At 32.2% G+C, this 26,366-nt stretch overlaps 1 protein-coding gene, 1 long non-coding RNA gene and 1 other non-coding gene across 3 annotated transcripts in view; all 3 read right to left on the bottom strand.

The window, feature by feature from the left end:
• The window catches only part of LOC132712974 (stalled ribosome sensor GCN1-like), a 66,520-nt gene extending 58,887 nt beyond the window's left edge, over positions 1-7,633 (bottom strand). The window contains exons 1-5 of the mRNA XM_060695416.1: positions 7,482-7,633; positions 7,291-7,393; positions 3,722-3,920; positions 848-950; positions 275-373 (exon numbers count right to left, since the gene is read on the bottom strand). Of these exons, the coding sequence (XP_060551399.1) occupies positions 275-373; positions 848-950; positions 3,722-3,920; positions 7,291-7,393; positions 7,482-7,505 (528 nt within the window). The 5' untranslated portion in view covers positions 7,506-7,633. The remainder of the gene's footprint in view (positions 1-274; positions 374-847; positions 951-3,721; positions 3,921-7,290; positions 7,394-7,481) is intronic.
• Positions 7,634-13,353: 5,720 nt separating this feature from the next.
• LOC132712983 (small nucleolar RNA U3) lies at positions 13,354-13,571 on the bottom strand. The gene has a single exon (XR_009623390.1). It is a non-coding gene; the product is annotated as a small nucleolar RNA U3 (small nucleolar RNA).
• Positions 13,572-16,744: 3,173 nt separating this feature from the next.
• Positions 16,745-22,607, bottom strand: LOC132712980 (uncharacterized). The gene is made up of 4 exons (XR_009623389.1): positions 22,447-22,607; positions 21,263-21,333; positions 20,599-20,677; positions 16,745-19,464 (listed from the first exon to the last, which is right to left on the bottom strand). It is a non-coding gene; the product is annotated as an uncharacterized LOC132712980 (long non-coding RNA).
• Positions 22,608-26,366: the final 3,759 nt, after the last annotated feature.

Raw genomic sequence — 26,366 nt, 5'->3', positions numbered from 1 at the left:
CAAGGTCAATGTGACCTTGACCTTTGACCCCTTGACCCCAAAATCAATAGGGGTCATCTACTGGTCATGACCAATCACCATACCAAGTTTGAAGTTCCTAGGCCTAAGGGTTCTTTAGTTATCACTCGGAAACCATTTGGTCTACGGACCGACGGACCGACAAGTGCAAAGCAATATACCCCCTTTCTTCGAAATGGGGGCATAATAATACATAATATAAGTTTAAAGCAGGACCAGCCAGTAGTACAACAGTACCAGGGTGCCGGATAATTACCTGTTTCCAGACTGAGGTGAGATGTCTATATGCTGACTTAGTGATGGTGGTATTTTGTCCAGCTAGTACTCCATACACAATACCAAGCTGCACCTCAACCTGCGGAACAAAAATAAAATTCAATATCATAATCAATTGATTTTATAATTTTTCTTACATTTTTAAAATCTATTAGCTGAATCTAGTTTAAAATCATTCAACCAATACCTTATTACTTTCAACTTTTGATATTTAAAAACAAAGACAATTTATATATACTACAATAATATAGCTTTTATTTGTTGTCAGTATAATAGTGGTTGTCCTCTATTAACTTTTCTGTCACAATACAGTATACTGACTTTGTTTTAAGCAGACACTCAGTAGCATAATTTGCTGACTGCCAATAAAATACTGAATTTCAGGTATATTTATCAGGTACCAACAAGAAGCTGGAAGACCTGTCTTATCTTGGCCATGCATTAATTCTGTAGCTACTGGCAGTCTAAGGATTAAATTCATTACTCATATCAAAACTTTATTTATGTCATGAAATAAAACTTTAAGAGGTTTTTATAATAAAAATTAGTTTACCAGTCTTTTAAGCAGGTCATCTCCAACATCATTCTTGAATCCATATTTCAAACCAATACATGACCAGGAAAGGGCTACCAACGTGTCCCCAGCTGATGTCCGACTGCATTTATAAATAGAACTTTTAAGGTTACATTTGAAATAACACAAACAAGCAAATTCGTTGAATTTATATCCCCCGCCGAGTACTGGTTATTATTAACACAACAACTGAAGACATAAGGCTTTATTTATATATTAATCATGGCATAAACTGTAATATTCTTTGAACTTGAAGCCTTGTACTGTCAAACAAGAATTTTTTTAAAGTTTTCACTATATACATATAAGGAAAATCTATGACCCCCTGGAGTGGGGCCAATTTTGACCCCAGGGCTAAAATTTGAACAATTTTGGTAGAGGACCTATAGGTTATATCATATACCAAATATCAAAGCTCTAGGCCTTGTATTTTCAGACAAGATTTTTTAATTTTGCATTTTTGAAACTCCTTTTCTGGCCCTGTGACCTACTTATGCAACAGACCGGAACCATTTGATCAACTTTGGCAGGGGACCACCCTAGGATCATTCCTGTAAAGTTTGGTTGCTGTGCAGTCATTTGTTTCTGAGGAGATGTTGTTTAAAGAAATTGCTGATGACGCACGACAACGGACGGTGGGGGATCACAATAGCTCACCTAGATGTAAAAACATCTTAATCTCCAGACTTTATTGCCATATTCAAGGCATCTCACAATTTTCAAATATTTTTAAATGTTATTGTAACAAATCATTTTAATTCTTCTTTAATAAAAACTAGAAATGTGTCCATAGGACACGGGTGCCCCCACCGCGCCACTGTTCTGTCAATCTTATGACTCTAGGTCAAATATTTTTTGAAAACAAAAAATCTTTTTACTAAGTAAAGGGCAAGAACTTTACAAATACTGAATAAATCCCCAAGCAAACCCCAAGTTGAAAATTGCAAATTTATACTACTGTAATTCAAGGGCAATAACTCTAACAAAACTGAAAAAAAATCCACATGCAAAGTCCCAGGTTCATAGCTTCACAGTGAGGTGAATCATTATTCCTGTAATTTAGTGATGTTGATCATTATTCCTGTAAAGTTGGTCGATTCTAACACTCAAGGATCAAATAACAACATAATGAAACAGTTTTTACTAAGTCAAGGGAAATAACTCTACAAATACTGGATAAATCCACAAGCGAAACCCCAGGAACACACTAAATATGCTGAGCAACTTTCCAATAAGGTTTAATGACTCTATGTCAAATCCTTTTTGAGTTACATGCGACACATGTTGAAAACTGCAAACATTTTCTAAGTCAAGGGCAATAACTCTAAAAATACTAAATAAATCCAGACGAAAATACCCAGGTGCACAACTACACATGCTGATCAACATTCCTGTAAAGTTTCATGACTCTAGGTCAAATCCTTTTTGAGTTATGTGCGACACAAGTTGAAAATTACAAAATTTTACTAAGTCAAGGGCAATAACTCTAAAAATACTTATAATATCCAGACGAAAATACCCAGGTGCACAACTACACATGCTGATCAACATCCCTGTAAAGTTTCATGACTCTAGGTCAAATACTTTTTGAGTTACATGCGACACAAGTTGAAAATTACAAAATTTTACTAAGTCAAGGGCAATAACTCTAAAAATACTAAAAATATCCAGACGAAAATACCCAGGTGCACAACTACACATACTGATCAACATTCCTGTAAAGTTTCATGACTCTAGGTCAAATACTTTTTGAGTTACATGCAACACAAGTTGAAAATTACAAAATTTTACTAAGTCAAGGGCAATAACTCTAAAAATACTAAAAATATCCAGACGAAAATACCCAGGTGCACAACTTCACATGCTGATCAACATTCCCATAAAGTTTCGTTGAATTCCAGCCATTAGTTGCAGAGAACTACTCCGGAAATGAAAAAAAAATTTTTTACTAAGTCAAGGGCAATAACTCTAAAAATACTAAAAATATCCAGACTAAAATACCCAGGTGCACAACTTCACATGCTGATCAACATTCCCATAAAGTTTCGTTGAATTCCAGCCATTAGTTGCAGAGAACTACTCCGGAAACGAAAAAAAAATTTTTACTAAGTCAAGGGCAATAACTCTAAAAATACTAAAAATATCCAGACGAAAATACCCAGGTGCACAACTTCACATGCTGATCAACATTCCCATAAAGTTTCGTTGAATTCCAGCCATTAGTTGCAGAGAACTACTCCGGAAACGAAATTCGGACGGACGGACGGATGGACGGACGGACGGAAGGACGGACGGACAACGCCAAAACTATATCCCCCTCCCGATTTCATCGGCGGGGGATAATAAAACATGCCTCGATGTCAATGAAAGTATGTAAAATTTTCTATTGAATAAGTTCAGTCATTTAATGATATATACATTTTTTCCTCACCTTTGTGAACATGGACAGAGTCCTTAGAATGTTAGAATGCCATGTGACATTTATATAAAGTAGCCATGTCAACATTAAATAACTTTTGTTACTTTATTCATGTAAATGTATCATTATTGATACAAATAAAGTAATCTCTACTACAGAAAACAAAAAGATTCATAATTAACTGTTTAATTTCCTCAATTGTAATCTTTTTAAATCTACAACTGTAAACTTTAGAAATAAAAAATATGTGTGAATGCAGTTCTTTTTTAAGCCTTTAATCAACATGAAAAATCATCAAAAAAAATTAATAAATAAATAAAATATTAAGTATTTCATACATTCAAATAGTATTAATATCCTCATTACTAGTTTCTTCAATGCTGCATTGCTTTTTAACTTTACAAATCAATTTTAAAAAAAGATAACATTTTCACCTTGCATTGGCAATCTTTTTCTGTGATTCGGCATAAGTTCCCAGGCATGCTGCCAAGAGTTTGATAGATATAGCTGGATACTTTTCTACAGCAGCGGTTACAAGTCTACGAGCTGACCGTAATGAATGTGGATCTCTGTATACACATATTGTTGGGTATAAAAACTTGAAGATTCCTTTCAAGGCTTGCTCTGGCAAATCTGTTAATATATATCAGATATCATATTAAAATGTGTACACTATTAAATGTGGCTACCCATCAGGGATTATTTTGGCTTATTTTATAGCCGTTATTGGGTCATATTCCCAATTGAAACTAGTATATTATTTTCCCAATCTACAGGAAAATATTCCCAATTGAAAGTTACAAAAATAAAAATATTGAATAAAGAATCCTAATATCTTTGAAAATAAGGGCTTCTTCACTGTAATAGTGCTTATATGTCCTAGACAGTGATTGTTTTCACACAATTTAATCACTGCAAAATTTCGCTCATGCTTTCTTTCCCAATTTTTAACAAAATATTGCTGAAATTCCCAATTCCATGGGTATGGATTATGTTCCAAAAATCTTGGAAAAAATCCCTGCCTATAAATAACAATCATGATTAATCATGATAAACAGTGTTGTATTTTACATTCTTTCACCATATGATATTATAGGAAGCAGTGCTCTAATGATTGTGCTATAAGGACACTTACACATAGTTTCCCCAAAAAAGTGAACTGTTTTAGATTTTAACATACTCCCCTGCTTTATATAAAAATATATTTACGGGTTCGATCCTGGGTTACACCCTTGGGAATTTTCAAAGACACTTTCAGTTTCCCACCTAACTAGAGGTGTACTGGTAAGAAATCCAGGTAATCCTCGCATGTATCAGTGTTATACAATGGGCATGGAAAATAACCAATGGGTGTCTTTGATAAGAGCTTGGGACTGGTTCCCCGATATTCCCTTGTTTCTCATTAACATCTCTGAAGTGACTAGTCTAGAGTCATGTCTAAGTACCCGCGAGGGGTTTAACATTATTGGAAGATAGATATATATGCTTTTCTCTCGTTGATTCGTGACTCTTATTTGGAAAAATTGCACTTGCACAACAAATATCAGACATACATACACAGGGCTCATCCTGGGTGGAAATTTTAGGGAGAAGTGACTATCTCGCGAAAAATAGGGAGAAGGGAAACAACCCAATGTGTATGCATTAACATGCATGGCTAGACATCCTTTAACTATAATATTAACACAATCTATTTATCAGCTATTTATAAGCTTTCTCTAAATATTTGTTTATGTATTTTCAAGTAGATTTATTGATAATAATGTGTAAGAGAAAATATGATGTATAAACTAATTTTATATTATTACGTTCCTCACTTTTATTACATTGGATATTGATTAACAATATCTGTCTGTTCTGTTCTGATTACAGAAATTCTTTTATGTCCCTGTAGGTTGTAATGCCATATTTATGTGCATATAATTATGCTTATAAAACAATTTTCAAACATCGAAGAATATGTAAAATATGTACTGCAAACATTTGTGCACATTATATTTGATCACTAAAATAACATACATTCATTTGTTATTGAAAAATTTGACTGAGAAATTATAGAAAATAAATTTCTAATTACCTCCCTTTATTTTCATGAAATGTTAAACTCGTAATATCTTTATAAATAATGCTTTTTGATATTTACAATATTGATAAATCTTAATCTGAGCGTCATATGTATGACATTAAAACACATATCTATATTGAAACAATAAGAACACTTCTTTCCTGACAAATTTTGTTGTTATATACATGTACACATGATATACGACCGATATGTAGCATGCCGATCATGATTCGTTATTTTTCCGGGATGTCGTGCCCATGTGCGTAAGCTGTGTCAAATTTGGCATTTCTACAAAGATAACAATGCCAAACATCCTCATTGTCTACAATATACCAATCGTAAGATTTTGGCTTTCTTAAATTTTCGCGTAGATGTATCAGAATCAGTAACTTTCTTTTACTGCTAGTTTTGGGTATTTCGTAGCCATGACGTGAGCGACATAACAATTTTTAATTGATGTTAACGGACTGAAATCATTCAAAATATGATTAAGTTTTTAATCCAGTCGCTGATCATTAGTGAAATTGATTATTTTAAATTGACTAACAGTTTTGTGATAGCCGTGAAAAACCCATTGCACATCGCCTTTACTCGGATTAAACACCGCATGTATATCAATTAGGGAAGATTTGCACGTGTTTAGATGATCGGGAAAAAAATCTATAATTATCGCCTAATCCAATATTAAACTCGCAAAACTGTCACATAATTGTACCCGTTTCGGGCCCATGCTCTCATTATTTACTGATTAGAGTAGGCGGTATATCGCTTTGCATACAGGTAGACGGGTAGTAAAAAGCGACGCTCTGATTGGATAATGATAATTAGCAGTCGTCATATGGGCGGATACAATCTCTGTTCTTTACATCGCCAAGTAATTACTCTTTGGGAATTTAGATTTTATCGGCGATGTTGACTTCTCTTTGATCAATTGGGAGAGCGAAATGGAAATATACACGGCGAAGTTTTCGCCTGAATCGCCCTTCCGGATGAGCCCTGCATACAGTTCAATAAGTGCATTTGTTAAATAAATTCATTATCTAAAAGTTCAAAATTTTTAAATTACTTCTAAAAACAACCGCTCAAAGATTAGAGCATCTGATTCGTGAAATCCGATTCACCCTGTGACGTCATCAAAATATAGATGCTCACACCACTAAATGTTTGCATGGTTATTTTCAGTCCGATGTGATCAATATATGTTTCAAAGTCTTAACAATATATGTTTCAAAGTCTTAAGTAAATTTTAACAGCAAAATGAATATTTTTTTGGCTTAATTGTAAGTGTTTGATAAATTAAAACATCCATATCGAATATTTTAAAGTAATTAAGTCATCAGCTGATTGTAGAGTAGGCTCATTTACACCTGTTCAATTAAGCATTTTGATTGGATAGAATTGTCAAATTGAGAGTCTAATAAAACTTGTGTAGTTTTCTGATGGTGTATGTCCTTGCAGAAGTATTTATTCCAGACAATTATTTAGGTCACAAATCGATGAGAAGGCACTAATCAATGAGAATAAAGCATATATATATATATACTATATGTTTATTTCTAATGGGAACAGAAATGTGAATTGACTTAAGAGTTTAATAACACAGTTGCGATAAGTTGGGCGCCAAATGTCTGTGGATGAAAATTTTTTAGTCTGACCAGGACTTGAACCTGGGATCCTAAGAAGATCTTAACTCTGTACGGCTCTTCAGACTAAATATAGTTGCTGTAATTAGTAAACAGCTCTAGATTAGATATAAATCTATAAAAAAATATTTGGAAATAATTCATCAGAACATGTTAATGAATAATACACAAAGAAGAAAAATGACAGTGTAATTTCAGAAAAGAAGAATCTGATAATTCAATCTATTAAATTTTGAAATTGTGTTCAGGTTACTGCTGACAGATAGACGGATGTGGCATCATGTGGGTGGGGTACCTGTTTCTGCAACACATTTTGCGACACTTTCTACAACTTCGGTACGTTCTTTTGTGCTGGTAGATAAGACTTGCTTCGAAAATTTCTTCAGAAGTTCCGCAGTCTGAAAGGATAAATATGCAATTCATTGAAAATTTCGAGTAAAGCAAATGTGAAAGCAGAAAATCGACGCCGGATTGCCAGGAACTTACCGATGTGGACACATGGTCCGCCATGCTTGTTGTGCAATCAAAAGTAATGCACACAATGTTAATATTATTTTCATAAACCAACTATGAATAATTTATAATTCAATAAATTTCCATAGAAATTTGTTTACTTTATCATTTTCTGACTTCATTGTTTAATATTTATACATTTTATAATTTAAATACGATAATTAAATTAAACTTATGTGCATCAATTCAAGAGGACTTCAGCTACCTAATAGTGATACAAATTTCGCAATGATCTGAAATTGATATAAAACGTGAAGAGCGAATAAACCTATGTTAATCAAAATTTTAATTGTGCGTACAAAAGTTTTATTTGACTGACCCACTATGTTTTACTTAAATCAAATAATCATTTTGTTCTGGCCAGTGACATAATAGTCTAGCTGCACATCTACAAAGATTTCATGGGAGAAGTGGAGGTGAAAAAAATGTTATTTTTATAACATTATTCAATCGTTAAGATATCAAATTTGGCCCTACAATCTTTTTAGATAAGACCTTTACAGTAGGTAAGAGATATCACTGTAAATTTATCGAGATCTTAACAATTAAAATACTTACCCTACGAGATGTAGGTCCACTAAAAACGTCTTGGAATAGATCTTGCCTTCTTGGTATATATTTGCGATATAGATGTACCCTGAACAGACTAAAATTAATCAGGTTGCATAGCTCAATTGGTCAGAGTGCGAGACCTAGCTGTAGTCTTGACACTGTGGGTTCGATTCTCGGGCTGGCCAACTAAAATTACTAACCATGCAGTCTTTCGGATGAGACTATATTAAAGGTTTCGTACAGTGCTTGAACACTTGACACGCTAAAGAACTAGGAGAAGCTTCTGAGATTGGGGCATCTTTCTGAACTATCCTCCAAAATCTAAACTAACTAATACTGTTCTGGAGGACTCGCCCATATGGGCAGCGGTGGCAGGTACACGGTGATAGGGCGTTTACCACAACTTTTCCGCGCAACGTCAAAATATCATACTTCTGACCGTGACACCGTATATTTCTGGACAAAATATTAATGGCGGGATAACCACATTGCAGGTAATATTTTACAAAACATCTTCGTTACTGCTGGACATTGCAAAATTATTCCGATTGTTTAAGTACTCCATCGAATTTTTGAAACAATTTATCGTTAATCTAGCACAACACAATTCACAAAAAAATTACATACTTCGAAGAAATAGTGTTAACAAAAGATCGTGTCTACCTCAACATGACTCGTACTTGTCACAAAAACATGTGTTAAAACGACGATGTATTTGTTCTATGACCTTACGAGCTCGTGTATACATTATGGTTAGGCATGAATTCAAGTGCCATACAAAATTGTGTGTTTCTATTGTAAATTTTAGGGAATATATGTTGAAAAAAGGCCTATTGACTCGAATATTGGAGCACCGTACAACACTGAATTCAAACACCGCATTCTTTTTTCGTTTGACCGATATATACTGGAACCGTTTTCATTTGCACCATACTTTATAAGTAACTATTAATTGACCTGCTGTTATGTTATGTTGCTGTTATAATCATATGTTATTTTATGGAAAACTTCTGAAGGTCTGGTCTATGTAAATAATACCAGTTAGGTAAGTGCAATGGTATCTATATAGATACTTTTCGAACTTATTCATACGGAAAAAACCCACATGGAAAGATCATTCTTCGATGAGGTTACCAAGCATAGATAAAATTGTTTCCGTGAAGAAAAAATGTAACAATACATCTCCATATGGTCGTTACTGGACATCATGAGTTTCGGATAACCAATCAGAAAAAAAAAACATAATAAAATCACTTTACTGTGATGCAAGAGATAAAGCAAAGTGAATAAATTAAAAAATCAAGTGAAAAATATGATTCAGTTTAATAGTATATACATGTACAAGGTGGTGAACCGATGCAAACTTTGTGGTTCAGTGCACGATTAAAAAACACTGAAATCCAATTCATATCGGGTTTTCATAAAAAAAACTTTTAAAACACTCAGTAGAATTCATCTTATAATTTGCATCAACAATTAAATTCAAAAACATTCCTATAACCGATTTAATGTCAACCGATGAAACCTACAAAATAATTTTGGCAACATGCACGGCAGAATCATCTGAATCTGTTGGGAAATGATAATTGAAAGAAACACTTTCCACAACACAATGCTTGGTAACCTCATCGAAGAATGATCTTTCCATGTGGGGTTTATTCGTTTGAATAAGTTCGAAAAAAGAAAAGATATCGACTTACTTATCTATATAGATACCATTGCACTTATCTAACTAGAATTATTTACATAGACCAGACCTTCAGAAGTTTTCCATAAAATAACATATGATAACAGCAACATAACATAACAACAGGTCAATTAACAGTTACTTATAAAGTATGGTGCAAATGAAAACGGTTCCAGTATTTATCGGTCAAACGGAAAAAGAATGCGGTGTTTAAATTCAGTGTTGTACGGTGCTCCAATATTCGAGTCAATAGGCCCTTTTACAACATATATTCCCTAAAATTAACAATAGAAACACACAATTTTGTATGGAACTTGAATTTATGCCTAACCATAATGTATACACGAGCTCGTAAGGTCATAGAACAAATACATCGTCGTTTTAACACATGTTTTTGTGACAAGTACGAGTCATGTTGAGGTAGACACGATCTTTTGTAAACACTATTTCTTCGAAGAATGTAATTTTTTTGTGAATTGTGTTGTGCTGTAGATTAACGATAAATTGTTTCAAAAATTCGACGGAGTACTTAAACAATTGGAATAATTTTGCAACATCCAGCAGTAAGATATTTTGTTAGCTATTACCTGCAATTTGGTTATCCCGCCATTAATATTTTGTCCAGAAATATACGGTGTCACGGTCAGAAGTATGATATTTTGACGTTGCGCGGAAAAGTTGTGGTAAACGCCCTATCACAGTGGGGTATAAATAAACTCAAATACACACACAAAACTTAAAATTGATACGAGATGGGCATGTTAACAAATTAACATATCGATCATTATTAATTGTTTGTTCTGTTTCACGTGCACGGGCGATGTCATTTGATAATGAAATAAGCGGGACTGCCACTTCATTAAACTGTTTTTGCATATACATGTATATATATTGAATCTCTGAAGTGATTTTGTGCTGATCTCATTGTTTTGTCTTTCAAATCTTTCAATAACACCATGTCCATTATGTTAGTTACCATGCACTGCTGAGGAGGGAAAAAAAACACAATTATGTTTGCTGCATTTTCTGCCGAATAAATTTAGAAAATGCTTTTTTTCTCATTTCAAAAATGTAGATCTTTACATATACATATATTTTCTTAGGAATCTTTATCGTTGAAATTTATAGTTAACATCATAGTACTTAGTAAACGTTATACATGCTGTCATAGGCAAGATAAGAAAATACAATATCAATCATAAATAAATTGTGACTGTAAAATAAGAATAAAAATAAGAACAAAAAAGAAAACATTATGCCATTGCGATAAAACAGTTGTATATGAAACTCTTTATACACTGGCTGGGTGACATCTCGGGATGTTTCTGCAAAAAAATTGTGGCGGCCTAACGGCCTCGCCATTTTTTAGCAGAAACGTCCCTTGATGTCGACTCGTTTCATGTACTATAACTATTACTTATTTTGTTGGTACACCAATAACAGTCCGGCTATGATATAAATTTCTGCTCATATACTTGAGCCATGTGTGCATGTAAGGCCTGAAATAAATTTCTTTTCCTAAAATGGGTGTTACATTGCTTACGTTATAATTTATTATAGAATTGAAATAGATTCTTTTCGCAATTATCCCTGTCAGAAAAAAAAAGAAACAACAACAACGAAAAAAAACAAAAACAAAACAAAAAAACACACAAACAAAAAAACAAATTCAGACCATTTGGATAATTGTTCGTTTCGTTCGTTACAAAGGAATGATTTCATAAAAATAATTAATATGCAGAAAGTTCCTTCTTGTCTTCTTTGGTTTAAAGGGTTTAAAGGCACATTATGTCTCAGAAACGAAAAAAAAATATTTTCTTTAGAAAAAGCAAACATTAGTTTTATAATGTCAAAATTATGCTTTTGGAGCATGTTACACGTAGATGCTTATTACCTGATGTAAGTAGTACTGAAAGTGAAATTATTTCGTCACCTTAGTGTAGTAACTTAAATATAATAGGATTTAACCAGTTATTGCATTAAGGTGACAAATTGTCATGACAGACGCAAAATGTAAGCACAGTAGTATTTTGACTTCTAAATCACTTTAATTGTACTAACTACCAGAAAGCAACAGAAACATAAGATGATTAATGTAATTGGCCAATATATATTTTTTTTTGAAACTAAAACAGAATAAAAATGAAATAATTTCTGAAGCATATTGGACCTTTAAGGATTTAATGTAAGGGAAGACTTGGTCTCATTGTTGCGTCCTCCTATCATTATAAATTTTGAAACTTTATATTTTTATCTTATTTTAAATTTGCAATTGAATTATCTACCACGGTACAGGAAAGGAGGGGGTATTATAGGATGTGTAATCCGTCTGTGGGACCGAGTGTTATCATAACCTCTGATCCCCTTTTAAAAATTCCATTTGTTTGTTTAGTTGCCTATATTTTTTTTTCGTTTAGGCATACCTTGCCTTTTACTTGGAAACCATACACCGCTTTTCACGGAATGGCACAAACGTTACATTGAAAGTTCCAAGATAACCACAGTATGAGCCCTTCTGCGCATGTTTCTATATAAATTAAAAATTCTACCATTTTCATGTTTAAATGTGTCCGTGCTATATGGGGCGTGGGCGGTAAATTGCAATTACCATTACCTTTAATGAACAGGCTCAAACAAACCGAGCTTGCATTATTTACAATGATATTATGCCGTTTTAGGCATTCTTTAAAGATTCTATTTTTCTCTATTTTTGTTCTAACAATGAAAAAGGAACTACGTGACTATGGGAACAACAGGTAATATTAAAATTTCTATGGCACTTTTGATTGAATTAATTCTATTCATGAAAGACAATAATTGCATCCAGTAAGGAAATTTGCTATGTAAGAACAATGGGGGGGGTAGCCACTTCAAACTCTATTTGTTACAGTGGCCGTACAAAAATTTGCATTTTAAAGCAGCATGCCTCCAGATTCATGCTAATTTTCAGGAAAATTTTGAAAATGTTTTTAAAAGGAAAATATTGTGAAGTGAACAAAGAAAATAATTTTACACGTTGCAAACAGCTCTTGCAATCCACATAAATTACCAAAAATAGGTCAAAATTAGCAAAATTAGCCTTTATTGCGTTAGTAACGCTATAGAAATATGGTGAAAAATACCGTAAAATCCGCCCTTAATCGCGTATAACATTTAAATCATTACTTGAATCTTAAAACATTTTACTTTTCTTAAAATTTAAGCACAGTTCTCAAATTTAATTTTCTTTGAAAATTACGGCTCATCTGGAGTCATCCGGATTTAATTGTAATTTATTTTACATTCTACACCGATCTCTTCACGTGATAGGCATCTAACATACACTAAATTTAGAAGTAAAAGATTATTTATTTTTTTAAAAAAAAAAGGCTAGATTACATTGATCAATTACTGACAATTCAGCTATTTCATGTTCGCGACATAACATATTGCTTTGTCGATCATTTGAATTTTTTATTAAAATAACTGACCAGCATTTAATTCTGACTCACTCCATTAAAAAATGTAACATAGCCATTATGTGGCATTTTGTTCCATTGATCTGAAATATATACAGGTTTGTTTTCTGTGAGATATGAAGATGAAAAAAGTTTCAAATTGACCCAAACCACTCAGAATGCATTCCTTTCCTCCACTTCCCCACTTATGGGGGAAGGGAACGGTCATCAATGGCTTCAGCCGAGTTCCCGTGAGAGAACAGCCGTAACCCGCTTCGCGCTCAGAAAGGAATGCTCTGTCTCCTCATCGTGGGTTTGGGTCTCGTCAGTTTAACCTGACGTCCTGGCGACACTTACTATAGAAATGATCCCTAAGAGTAAGGTCTTAGCCAAATAGTTAAATTGTGCTGTATAAATACTAAGTTAAATTTTAATGCATACATGCCTTTGAATTACAATGTTATAATAATAAAAACATACTTATGTCGTAATTTGTTGACGACTTATTTCAGAAAAGTTACCTTCTTAAATGGAAGATATAAATATTTTAATGCCAAAAGTATTATGTAAATTTCTTAAAATGTTAGAATTAAATCATATTGGTTGAAAATATCTTTATTTTTTGTATGTAAGGGAGGTAATATAATACTAATTATATTTTTGTTGCATACCTTCTTTATATATCATTTTACATTTAATAATTATATGTATTCTACGCTGTTTCAACGCAAAGTGGTTTTATTAAATAGTTCAGGATTAAATCAACAAATAACGTCCTAATATTTACATTCTTTAACTTTATCACGGCTTTAATTACATTAAGCATAAAGTCATGCTGTGACTATAGTTTAAAGGGAGATAGAAGGTTGTTGTTCAACTACACTAGTAGCTAACTATCTCCCTTACTTAGTATGCCGTACATTCAGAAATATTTATAAAGAGTGTTTTAATATTCCCAGTCCAGCTGGTATTTTGAATATGTTTGTGTTTTATATTAAGATAGAATTGGATTTATGATTTTTATAAACATTTTTCTACCCAGTGGGTTATCTTCAAATTTCTACGCATCAGAATAGCAGTAGTCCACTTATCGAAATAATTTGTTACAATTAAAACATCTTTCTCTCTCAAAATCTCATAAAAATAGCATGAAAGGCTGATCAACTTTAAAGCACCAGAATTAGACCTCACTTTCATGAGCACGTGCTGTTAAAGGCGTGTGCACGTGTGCATTACATTGGCGCGCAATGTGAAAAATATAGCCATAAATTTAGTTGGGACTCATATCGCCGGATCCAATGGGTTCGCAACTTCGATCTCCAACTGACCTTTCAACTCAAATTGCGGATTTGTTTTTCTTGTCTTCGGAATCCAAGATCCTGTGTAATGGCACTTTACACAAACCAGTTGTTTCTAACAGGATGACATGACTCATCTTTCCTTAAAAGTCACTTAATGAAAACTATCATGCAATCAGAGACATAGATATGTCTATATCTATGTCTCTGATGCAATGCTATACGGGCTATTAGAGTAGAAACCGAGCACATATGATTTAGTGTAATTGCATTATTTAAATAACCTTTTGGTATTTTTTCTTCTTAACAGCACGGAGAGGTAGATCTAACTTACGCACGGAGAGGTAACTTAATTTAAGGATGGACAAACATGATCACTTATAACATTTACCATTGATTTGTTTCTGTTTGAACATGTGTAGAAAATCTTGATGAATTTCCTAATTTGTCTGTTCCGTTTTACTCCCTGATACGATCTTCCACTTTATCAAAATTTAAATGTAAATCATAACGGTTTCTTATTAGCACTTATTATATTATCTAACAAATATCTGCAGTTAAACATTAACCAGGTAGGGATCGAAAGCAGCCTCAGTACAGTTGGTAGCTCATTTTTTGTACTTTGATATTGAAATACCTAACATTTTACATGGACTGGTCCTAAATCCAAAAAGGGCAGACAAATCACACAAAAACTCATGTTAAGAGTAAAACTAGAATCCCAGTGTAAATTCGACATATTAAGTGGGTCGTGATAGCCAATCTTTAGTACCGACTATAAATTGAATACATGCATGAACAAAATTAATTTTTTTCTAATGCAAGCGGTCTAGGACGATTATATATAGCTTCATTTAGCATTAAATTAATTGATATCTTATCTTCTACGATGAGACCATTGATTTACGACCTCTTCTTTTATCATGAAAACTAACATGCGATGATACAATTAGAGGGACATGTAAAGTAGAAAAAACCTCACATTTGTAATACATTTTGACCAGTAAAATGATTAAAAAAAACTATGTGTTGGACAGGTGCAAGGCGCTTGTCCAGTGTTACAAACGAGTGACATCCGTGTATTATGTCAGGCACAAGTGTACTGGATAAGTACCCCTTACCTTCTGTAACGCAAGCTTGCTTCCTCAAAAAGAATTATAAGAGAAAAAGATATGTATTCAATAATGAAGATCACAGCACGTCCTCACAACTCTAGTTAGCATTAATTAATTTTGCTTCTACTACTTGTATAATTATACAGTTACATATTTATTTTCTTTATTTGGTCAGACATGAAATATATTGATGGGCGTTTATTTCTCACATATTATATAACAAGCCATGTCATACTAGTCGTTAAAGTGAACGCTTTACAATGTTTGTTTGTTTGTTGTTTTTTTCGCGGGGTTGGGGGGGGGGGGGGGTAAAGCTGATGTTTACTCATTTTTTGTCATATCTCGGCGGTTCGATCACCCTAACCGGTTTGCCAGGATAAGTAACAAGTGCAATAATTACCAATTTCTCCGCAAGTGACCGACTACTAATTCCACATGATGTTTTGAATCATCGGTGAGAGACAAATGACCATTAGGATCAATGTCCGGCCAGACATCGGCTGTCAAGGAGCAATGACGCCTTGTCCGAGGATCAAGCCAGAGACTCCCTTGATTACTGAGCTGAACGTGCGGACATAACGCTCTAAAATGAAATAAATGTTTAAAGCAGCATGCCTCAAGATTCATGCTAATTTTTATTAATATTTAAAAAATGTATTGAAAACTAAAATATTGTGAAGTGAACAAAGAAAGTAATTTATACATACAACCCGCTAAAATTGCTAGAAGAGGTCAAAACATGCAAAAACAGGCATTACTGCGTTAGTCAGGCATTAGAAATATGAATATAAATCCTGCAAAACCGGTTATTGATCGCACATAATGTACTTTATTACTAGAATCTTTTTACTTTACTAAAATCTTAGTATCTGGAGGCATGCAGTTTAAAAACAAGGTCAATACATGTCTTTCTTTGTTAAATAGGCATGCTGTATTCTCCAGACTGTAGCATTCTTTAGACAACAATCACCGTCATAAAGTATCCAACAAGAGGGTTCAGGATAGCCCTATGACAGCCAATCAGAGTCGATAATTTAACAAAATGGGTGCTGGGAAATCGCCATATCATAAATGCTCATCTAAAATATTTAATCAATTTGTGTACAAATAACAATAAAAATCTTTTTATTTTATATTTTTTTTATTCTTATTTTCTCATTATCATTGGTATATACCATTTGACATGATTATAAACAACATAACAAAAGCAAGGGACACAGTCCCTTATAAAATCATAAAATAGCACAAACTGGCTGATCCAATAAATCGAACTTTGACAAAATTCTGAAGAAGACAGGAGGCCGTAGGGTAATACATCGGTCTTCTGCAGGCCATACAGCGTTACACAGATGACGTCATCAATACATTCTCCCGCGTTCTTGGATAGAACGATGACAAAAGTTGGTTTGAAAAGGAACATAACCAAGAAATTCAAAAATCAAAACACATGATGATAAGATGAAATATTATAAGCGTGACTGAGGTAACTATAGAAACGAAATCATAACACTAAATCCAGCTATTTCATGTATACATTGCATATATAATACAAATGCTGTCCATATTACCCACTTTGCATTTTTTCACTTAATTATATACATAGGTTTCGTTGATATAAATATGCTGGCCTTTAAATGAGTTCACATCACATATGAGTGTTCTTATACAATAACACTTTCATTTAATCATAAATACTGTTCTAGATGCATCAAAGGCCCATTATTCTTCAGAAATGCCATCATTTTTATTTCTCAAAACCTTTTTATTTTTGGTATCTTGTTACGGTTTCCACAACATACTCATTTGCTATATAGATGAACTATTTTTGCTTCTTTTGCTTTGTTGGCAATTGCTATATTGATAGGGAATTAGTATTTTGTATGGTTGTCAATATACTACTTTCTTAACATTGTGCTACCTTTTAGGGCACATTATTGCAAATTCAGCGGTACTTTCTGCTTAAACATCTCATATGCTCTAAATCCATTATTAAAACATTATTAAATACATTTTTGTCGTTTCTGTTTCTTTAAAGATACAGATTTTTGAGGCATAATGTGCCTTTAATGATACACATCAAACAGAAATGATATCTTGCATAAAACGTTAGTGATAAATGCATACATGAACACAATTTCAACATTGTTAAAAAATCATCTTACATTTACCTACCTAATGCCATTATTTGTCAATTACACAATACAAAGAATTGCAATTTGGTGATAAAACATTCACAGTTAAAGGTAAAAATAATTTACAATCATACTTAATTAGCACTGTTTGACTGCTAGTACATTAATATACATATACACATACAAATAATATTCATCTTAATTTACTTATACAATTGTAACAATTTCATGATCTTTTTTTACTATTAAAAAAACCCTCATATTTTATACTCATCAATTATATATCACACATTTTTCCCTACAAAATTGCCTCATTACCATTATATGCTAATAGAAATATTTGATTAACAACCGTTTATAGCATAGCTAGCTAAATAAATCCCAGTATTATATCCAGTTTTCTAACATAAAACAATACAGGCTTTATATTCTAACAAGATGTTACAATATTCTTAACTATATATAAGCTTTGGTGTAACAGATTTTCATTACTATACAGCACATGTTGTTATCACAAAATCTAATCCTTAATATAGAACAAATAACCATGGTTACGCTCACCCTATACAATGTATATACTTGTAGATTGACACTCAGCAAATAAAATTTGTTCTTTCCTTACTCAGTTAAATTTACTCTTCACACAGTGTTTTTTATCAACCCTATTCAACAACTTATGGTATAGAGCCTGGTTATATTGTAACTCTGCCCAGGTTAGCCTGCATTTATTATAAAGAAATTATTCCTGCCAGATATCTCAGGTTCATAGTATATAAACTTTCAGATTAACAAAAAAAAAAGTTTTTATATTTACTGGCACAATAATCATAAAGTCTCAGTTTTGATTCCAAGATAAACCTAATTCTGTTATTCATGTTAATCTTCAATTTTACTTTCTGTATCTTATAACAGAATTAAAACAGACATTTATACAACATCCAGCCATACAGTAAACAGTAATACAACATACACCATATTTTAAACCTTCATAAAATTTATGCAGTGTACCATGAAAATATGGAAGAAAGAGGTATACAATTATGCACAGAACTATGTAAAAGTTGTCAAAAGTGACAAATGAGTTAAGCAATTTCTAAACTAGTTATCACATGAATTTGTAATTAATTTATTAATTAATTTTGAACTGCATTCAGCATTGAAAATACATGACATGTATGATTGGCCAGATGGCAAAATATTTAAATTTTGACCTTTAATATAAAACAAGTAATTGTATAAGATACAAGTAGTAAATATTTTATTCTATTTTTTTAACACATGTTATGTGATCTTAAAATTTTCACTTCTCATATTCACTATTACAGATCTTATTATTGATTAAAAAAAATCAATTTTTTAGGGGAGCACATACATAACGCCTCAAAAGAAAAAAAAACAACACCAAAAACAACTGTCAAAAATAAGGAAGAATCAATCTATGGCATAATGAACAATGACTGAAACGAAAGATTTTACAAATACTTAAAAAAAAAAAATTTCCTACAACATTGATGAATTATAACTCGTCTCTTTCATCATCTATTTCCTTGTCACCTTCCTCGCGAGCATGATGATCTCGGACACCTTTCTGTCTGATCTGTTCCTGCGTGTAATAAACCGGTTTGCTCCGATCATCGTTGTCTATATCATCATCTTCGCTCTCTTTCTTGACGAAGCCAAGTAACTCTAAAAGATTATTACAATCTTCACGAGATTTTTTATCTAAACTAATTTCCTGAAATATAAAAAGAAAGCAATCAATTATTATGTAAATCAGATAATTTTCATAATCTAATGAATTATGGCTCGTCTTTTTGCATGAAAGAGGAGACTGAGATACCAAGATGATAGCAGTTTACAATAAATTCGACAAAACTAGCACAAATTTTTACAAGGCTGGTGCTTCATATCTATATAACCTAATGGAATATAACCAAAAACAATAAACATTCAATATATATAACCCAATAAGATATAACCACTGTCAGGTCCAAAAGTCTAAAAAGACGAAATTTGAATTTCTTATGTAGATCAGCAAGGCAATGTAAACAGAAAAATATGCAAACGAGAAGTTTAAAATGGTCTAAATAATAAATTAAAAATCGTTCTAATGTGCTATTTTTAGCCAGATTTGAGTAAAAAGTGGTGCAACACTTTTCACTTTTGAGTCATTTTCCACACTTAGAATAAACACTCTGGAAAAACGTAGTGAGCGAATGATCTGAAATTTTGCACACAAGTTTTTTGTCTTTATATGTATACATCAAATGGAACATTAAACTCAAAAAAATATTTCCTGTGCCGTCATGTCAAAAAACCTCAGTGGAGACCCTTTAATGAATTGCCGAGTGGTTAACACATATCATACTTATAATCAAGGATTTCATAGCGGCATGTGTTCAAACTTTTTTAGACGCAAGCTGTTGTTTCTTTGAGTTATAAACTTTACACTCATTGCTCAGTAGTGGTTAGTTCCAGGAAAGATTATGATAAACCAAACTGTGTCTATAAGCTTATAGTTTCCTACACAATTGATTTGATCTTCCCAAAGTCAACAGGCTATTGGCTCTTCTCCAAAAGAAAAAAAAAACACACCTTAAATTGTACAAATTCAGCAGGTTACAGGTTTATAACAAGCAATTTGCTGAGGCCCACATGGAAGATCGGGAAACTGAATGTGTAAGCCTCGTTAAATAAAGTCGTTACTTTACTTTACTTTACTTTACTTTACTTTTACTTTTACTTTTACTTTTACTTTTACTTTTACTTTACTTTACTTTACTTTACTTTACTTTACTTTACTTTACTTTACTTTACTTTACTTTACTTTACTTTACTTTACTTTACTTATTTGAACAAAAATACTTACCTCTACAACTTCCTCATCTTTATTTACAAGCTGAAGGACAGGCGGAGCTCCGCCCTTTGGCTTAAAGTAAACATCGTGACTGAACATATGTTAAAGATCATACTGTTTATGATTCATAACTTTCATATACATTTTGAAGTAACACCTTCAATGTAGAGACACGAATAAGCAAAATTTGAAGCTGACAATGTCAATTTCTTTGTTTTTCAAAGATGAGCAAAACTATCTTTTTATGGAAACCATTGAATTATTGTTCAACAGTAGAACATAATGTTAAGAAGATTTATGGCAAAACAATAGTTATTAATATCAGTTACCCCTGGTGGAGGTATGTCCTATTACATTATGTACAGTAATTAATATTTTCTTTTTTTATTTGTTTCATTGTAATACAATAATTAAGCTCAATTGGCAATTTACAAGCTTCACTGACAGAAGGAAATTTTTTCCAAGAGCCTAACTATACATTACATCAGACACTTAACTGCACCTGAACACAATTATTGAACTGTACTCCGACTCAACATCTCTAGCCTAGCGAGACAGCTTGGATCTGGATCCATGCTGATCGCAAACCCATTATGTTGGTTTTGTCATGACGCGGCTCAAATATTATTTACATTCCCCTCTATTTGATATAATAGTTGTTTGTTTGAAAGGATACAACAGAGGGACGTCCTCATAAATGAACTTCTTAACCTCTGGTAAACGATTCAATCGTCATCCGGAGCAGCTCTGCAAATGAAATAAACTCAATCATATGAAATAGACCCGATCAATTCCAATAAACACAATCAATTCAAATAAACAATAGATATCAATAATGCAATTATAAGTAAAATTACGCTACATTATAATATTTGCAATTTTTTGCAAATTGAAATTCTTTGCAAATATTTGAGCATGGAAAAGTTATCGCCATTTTATGGAAAATCTCAATCATTTGTGAGTTGTGTTAAAATGTAACATTTGTAAACACTTTTTTTTTTCCATCTCTTATTGTGAAAATTTGTATAACTTTTATCAACCATCGAGCATGAATAAGCTAAATTGCCCTGGTCCTGAGAGCAAGTTCAATTTCATTGACTGCTAAATTGTTTGTTTTTATTGTTATTGTTTGTTAGACCCCACTTGTTAAAGTTTATCAATAACACAAAACAAGCAGGTCATTCATAAAACTAAACAATTATTTTCTCTGTGTGTCTGTGACCAGATTTCACAAATATAACACTTACATTCCTTAATTTTTAATAATTTAAAGTACATTTTAAATGGTAATTTTGAAGTGGGGTGGATCGTCACTAAAGTGGGACGAGTGGAACAGGATATAGTCCACAACTCATCAGTGGGGGCGGAATCGTTATTAATTCTCATCCATTCTCAATTTTCAAATAATTTAATTAATTTATAGCAAGAAACGAGTTATTTTTTTACTTTAATAAAGGCCCCTTCACAATTCCAAAATAAAATCATCACAACGTAAAGAAATTCCACTTACAACTGTATAAGAGATTTGACCATTGCATCAAAAATCAATGTTTCAAATCAAATTAAAAGTTTTAAATCAAATAAACAGAATTACATGTAAATATCACACATTCTCTCTCACAATTTCAAGAAAACTTGCGTTTGTTCCTCACAAATTAGAAAGCCATTAGTTCCTTCACAATTTAGGGAAATAAAGCCAATATATTGTGCTTTGATTTCATATAATGCCATTAAACATTGTTAAATGTATGACATGTCCGATTACTATACCATTTAATAGTAAAATGGAGACCAAACGCTTATTTCCGCGTGGCATTAAATTTTGCATTAATGGAAATATAAAATAGGGTTAAAATATACCTCAACAACTGCTTTGACGACGACCTGGTCCTTAATTGAATCACAAAATACAAAACTTGACAGTGCAAGCAACGTCAGCACACGAACAGCATCCATCTTGAAATGATAAACTTGTGCTCAATATTGATCGATATTTGCCACGTTTGGTGCGTTTACCGAATGCGGGCATGTGTAGCAATTTAATTGGTTGGCTGCTTGTTGGCTCTTAATGCCTAATTTATCGCTCAGCGCATTACACATAAATGTCTTAAAATATATATTAATTTTACTTCATAAATTCTTAGCTAAAATTTTACGTCAACTGACTTATTTTCATAATAATTAAATACATGTGCATTAATAAAAGATCCTGTAACTCATTTTTTATGGTTTTATATCATAAACTAAATATAATGCTCAAATGAAGATTTATGAATACGGTAAGTTCCAAAAAAAACCTTATTTGTAAAGATATTACCAAATTTACATTTCATGTTAATTAAGGGAGGTAATTAGAAATTAATGTTCTATAAATTCTAAGTCAAATTTTCCAATAAGAAATGAATGCATATAATTTATTGATTTAATATAATGTGCACAAATGTTTGCAGTACATATTTTACATATTGTTCGATGTTTTAAAATTGTTTTAAAATTGTTTTACATATATAATTTTTTGCAAATGTAGTATACACACAGTAACAATATCAATCACAAAACATACAGGATCTTTAAATACATATATAAAACTTTACTTAAGTGTTACATCCATAATTACAACAAAGAATAAAGAACATTAATTTTTGTCTCTACCAATTTTTATTCAGATACAGGTATTATTTTACACTTACAGTTAAATACTGGTTACTAAAAATATGATTACAATAAACAGTGATAAATAAAAAAAAAATAATTTTAAGCTTTAACATGATATCATGCACCTAAAATGTTAAAACTGCTGATTTTGAAATTCACTTATTTATATTCATGAATAAGCCTTATATTCCCAAAGTTTTTTTTCTTACAGCAGCTTAACAATGGATGCCCCCTGTCACTTGATATGCAATTATCTAATAAACCATTTAGGTGTCACCTTCCCTGACCAGCCTGGTCATATGGTCTAGTGCACTAGAAGTGCACACGGTGTGCACTTCTAGTTCAGCTCTAGTGCACTAGAAGTGCACAAGGGTGGGAAGTTTAGTGTGAACTCAACTGTATATATATATATTCGTTATAATGTAACACATATAACCTGGGACAGAATATAATTAAACGTTGCTCTGTCCCAGCTATAACAAAAATATTCTATGACTATATATAAAGTAAATTTACCAGCGTAAAATATTTTCTGACTTTTTTTTATGAAAATGAATATGATAAAAAAGCTTTCTGCAATGTTCAGGCACATGTGTTGAAATAAGGAACAAAGTTACACGTTTAATGCTTTTGCTTGTGAGTGCACGTGATTTCCGTGCATTGTATATGCATATGTAGAGAATAAATATATCATAACATCAATCGGCCAATCGCAAATCCAACAGTTTAGATATGTTAAACCTCTGATTTGTATTATAACATATCAATGTTTACCTCTATATTTCCACATATTTCTAGCTTCTGTGTACAGTGTAACCATGCATCAGATTAAATTTGAAATGCATCGTTATTGAAAATGCGAGAAAATAATTGTAACTCCTTTGAAATTTATCTGTAATAGTGGTCAGGTTCTTTTGAGCATCAAATTCGTTTAACTTTAATTGCCAATAACCGCTAGCTAGGTCTAATAAATGATAATAATGGCTATTTGCTGGGCGATCTAGTGTCTGATCAATTCTAGGAAGAGGGTATGCATCAAATATTGTTACGGAATTTAAAGCTCGTAAATCAACAGTAAATCGTATAGTGGTTAGTACTTCGCGTTGTGGCCGCGACAACCCAGGTTCGAATCCTGGTCACGGCACCAATGTAATAGTGGTCAGGTTCTAATGAGAATCAATGATTTACACGGAGACCAAACGATTACAAATTATAACTGGAGTAATATTCCCAGGGCTCAGTAGACTTATATAAGTGTCTCTATATTAAGGTGATGGACTAAACAACAACAACAATTAAAAACATTTCCACTCAATGCTTTTAATATATGAATAACCCTAAAATTTTTAATAATTATACTTATCAAATGATATTTAGTTTTATATTAAAAATAACTCTACTTATTATTTAATTAAGATTATATTTATGATATTTTTATATGTGGTCGATTATATAATAAACGTAAATGTTTGTGTTTAGGACTAAGTCCAGTTTAATGTTTCAAGGCTAAGACTTGTAGTATTGTCCAACAATATTGACCTGGCACTTCATTAATTTCCGTAAAGGTCAGGTGATAAACAGTGGTATCTAACGAATATATCGATATCTCTATTAACTTCACACGTCAATGAATTGTGGTGTATTGGTATAGATGCCTGACTACTGATCTCAAATTCTCTGGTTCGATACCTTACCAACACCACGTTTTGAAATTAACTTGCAAGAATTAATTTGAAATCGTTTTACTACATCTTGTTTTTAGGATACCTTTTAAGTAGTGTTTTTATACAATTTTATTTTTTATTTCATTACATTATCTTTAATTAATAAAAATGACAGCACGTCCATAATACAAATTAAATTCATACACAACCAAAACTCAAAACGTTTTGCACGAGTTAAGAGAGAAATAGCAATTTTAAAATAAGAAAAAAAATATATAAAAGTGACTGAACTACGAGTGTGCGTCTATATTCTTGAAGTGAAAGCACTTTACGACTGTGCTAAGAAGGATTTGTAATTTAGATCATTTAACATTCATATCGATTTACAATAGATAACGTTTACGGAATTTACCGACTATGGGGTCAAATGCAAGAGTGCCAGGTCAATGTTGTTTGACAATACTGACCAGAGTAGGTACAGTACCTAACATCGCTAACATTGCCAATGTCAGCTTATTTATACTTTTTAGTATGTATTCACTGCAACAATTTGATTGGTTGACAATAATATTGTATATACCATGCAATAAGAATGAAAGATAGTAACTCATAACTTATAGATAAACTGTTAACTTAGATTACCGTAAGATCATCCTATTACATTCAATAATAAAGGGTGAATAAAGGATTTGGCAGGTTCTGAATCTTTATTTATTTTTGTTGGCACAACATGTATCTTAGACGAATTCAATAGACAATCAACTTTCTAGTTAACCACAATTTACAAAGTGTTTACATCAAACGCACTGTTCTCACTCTCTCCAGTGTGCTGTTAATTCTTAATAATAATAATAATAATAATAATAATCCATAAATTAAAAAAAATAAAAGACTGTTCCTCAACTGTGATCAAACTGGCGGGAAATCACACTGGTCCAGGGGAAACAACTCTCTAAAGGTTTTTATGACAGATGATGTCCCTGTTACCACCGTAGGGAACGTGTTACAGTATCGCGTATTTCGGTTACAGGATGGAGGATTATTTATGGGAAGAGATGTAGGTGATTTTTATTCAGGTCCATACTACTAGTAGTTAAGTTTCTAAAAGATGTTTTTGTGCTTTGCTTGTAAGGAACAGAATCCGGTATCTAGTCATATATTTCTTTAAAGTATTAGACGTATAACTGACACTTTTTCCAAAGGCGTTTAACACTTTATATTATTAAACTTGACTATATTCAGGACATAAATACAAAAAAATTACAAAAGTTTACCATCTTGCTTGAAAAAATATTGACAATTAAACTTCAACTATACAACAACAACATTATCTGATTTATTTAATATTTTTCCGACTTGAAAAGTGAAAATAAAGAACTATAGTTTTTGAATAAGAACAAATGCGCATCCGCGCAGTCTGATCAGGATCCATGCTGTTCGCCATCAGTTTCTCTACTTGTA

Source organism: Ruditapes philippinarum, unplaced genomic scaffold (genome assembly GCF_026571515.1).
Source record: "Ruditapes philippinarum isolate M1 unplaced genomic scaffold, ASM2657151v2 ctg2104_1_1_1_1, whole genome shotgun sequence".
NCBI classification, from domain to species: Eukaryota; Metazoa; Mollusca; class Bivalvia; order Venerida; family Veneridae; genus Ruditapes; species Ruditapes philippinarum.
Note: the sequence above shows the minus strand (reverse complement) of the source record. Positions and strands in the feature narration are given on the sequence as shown.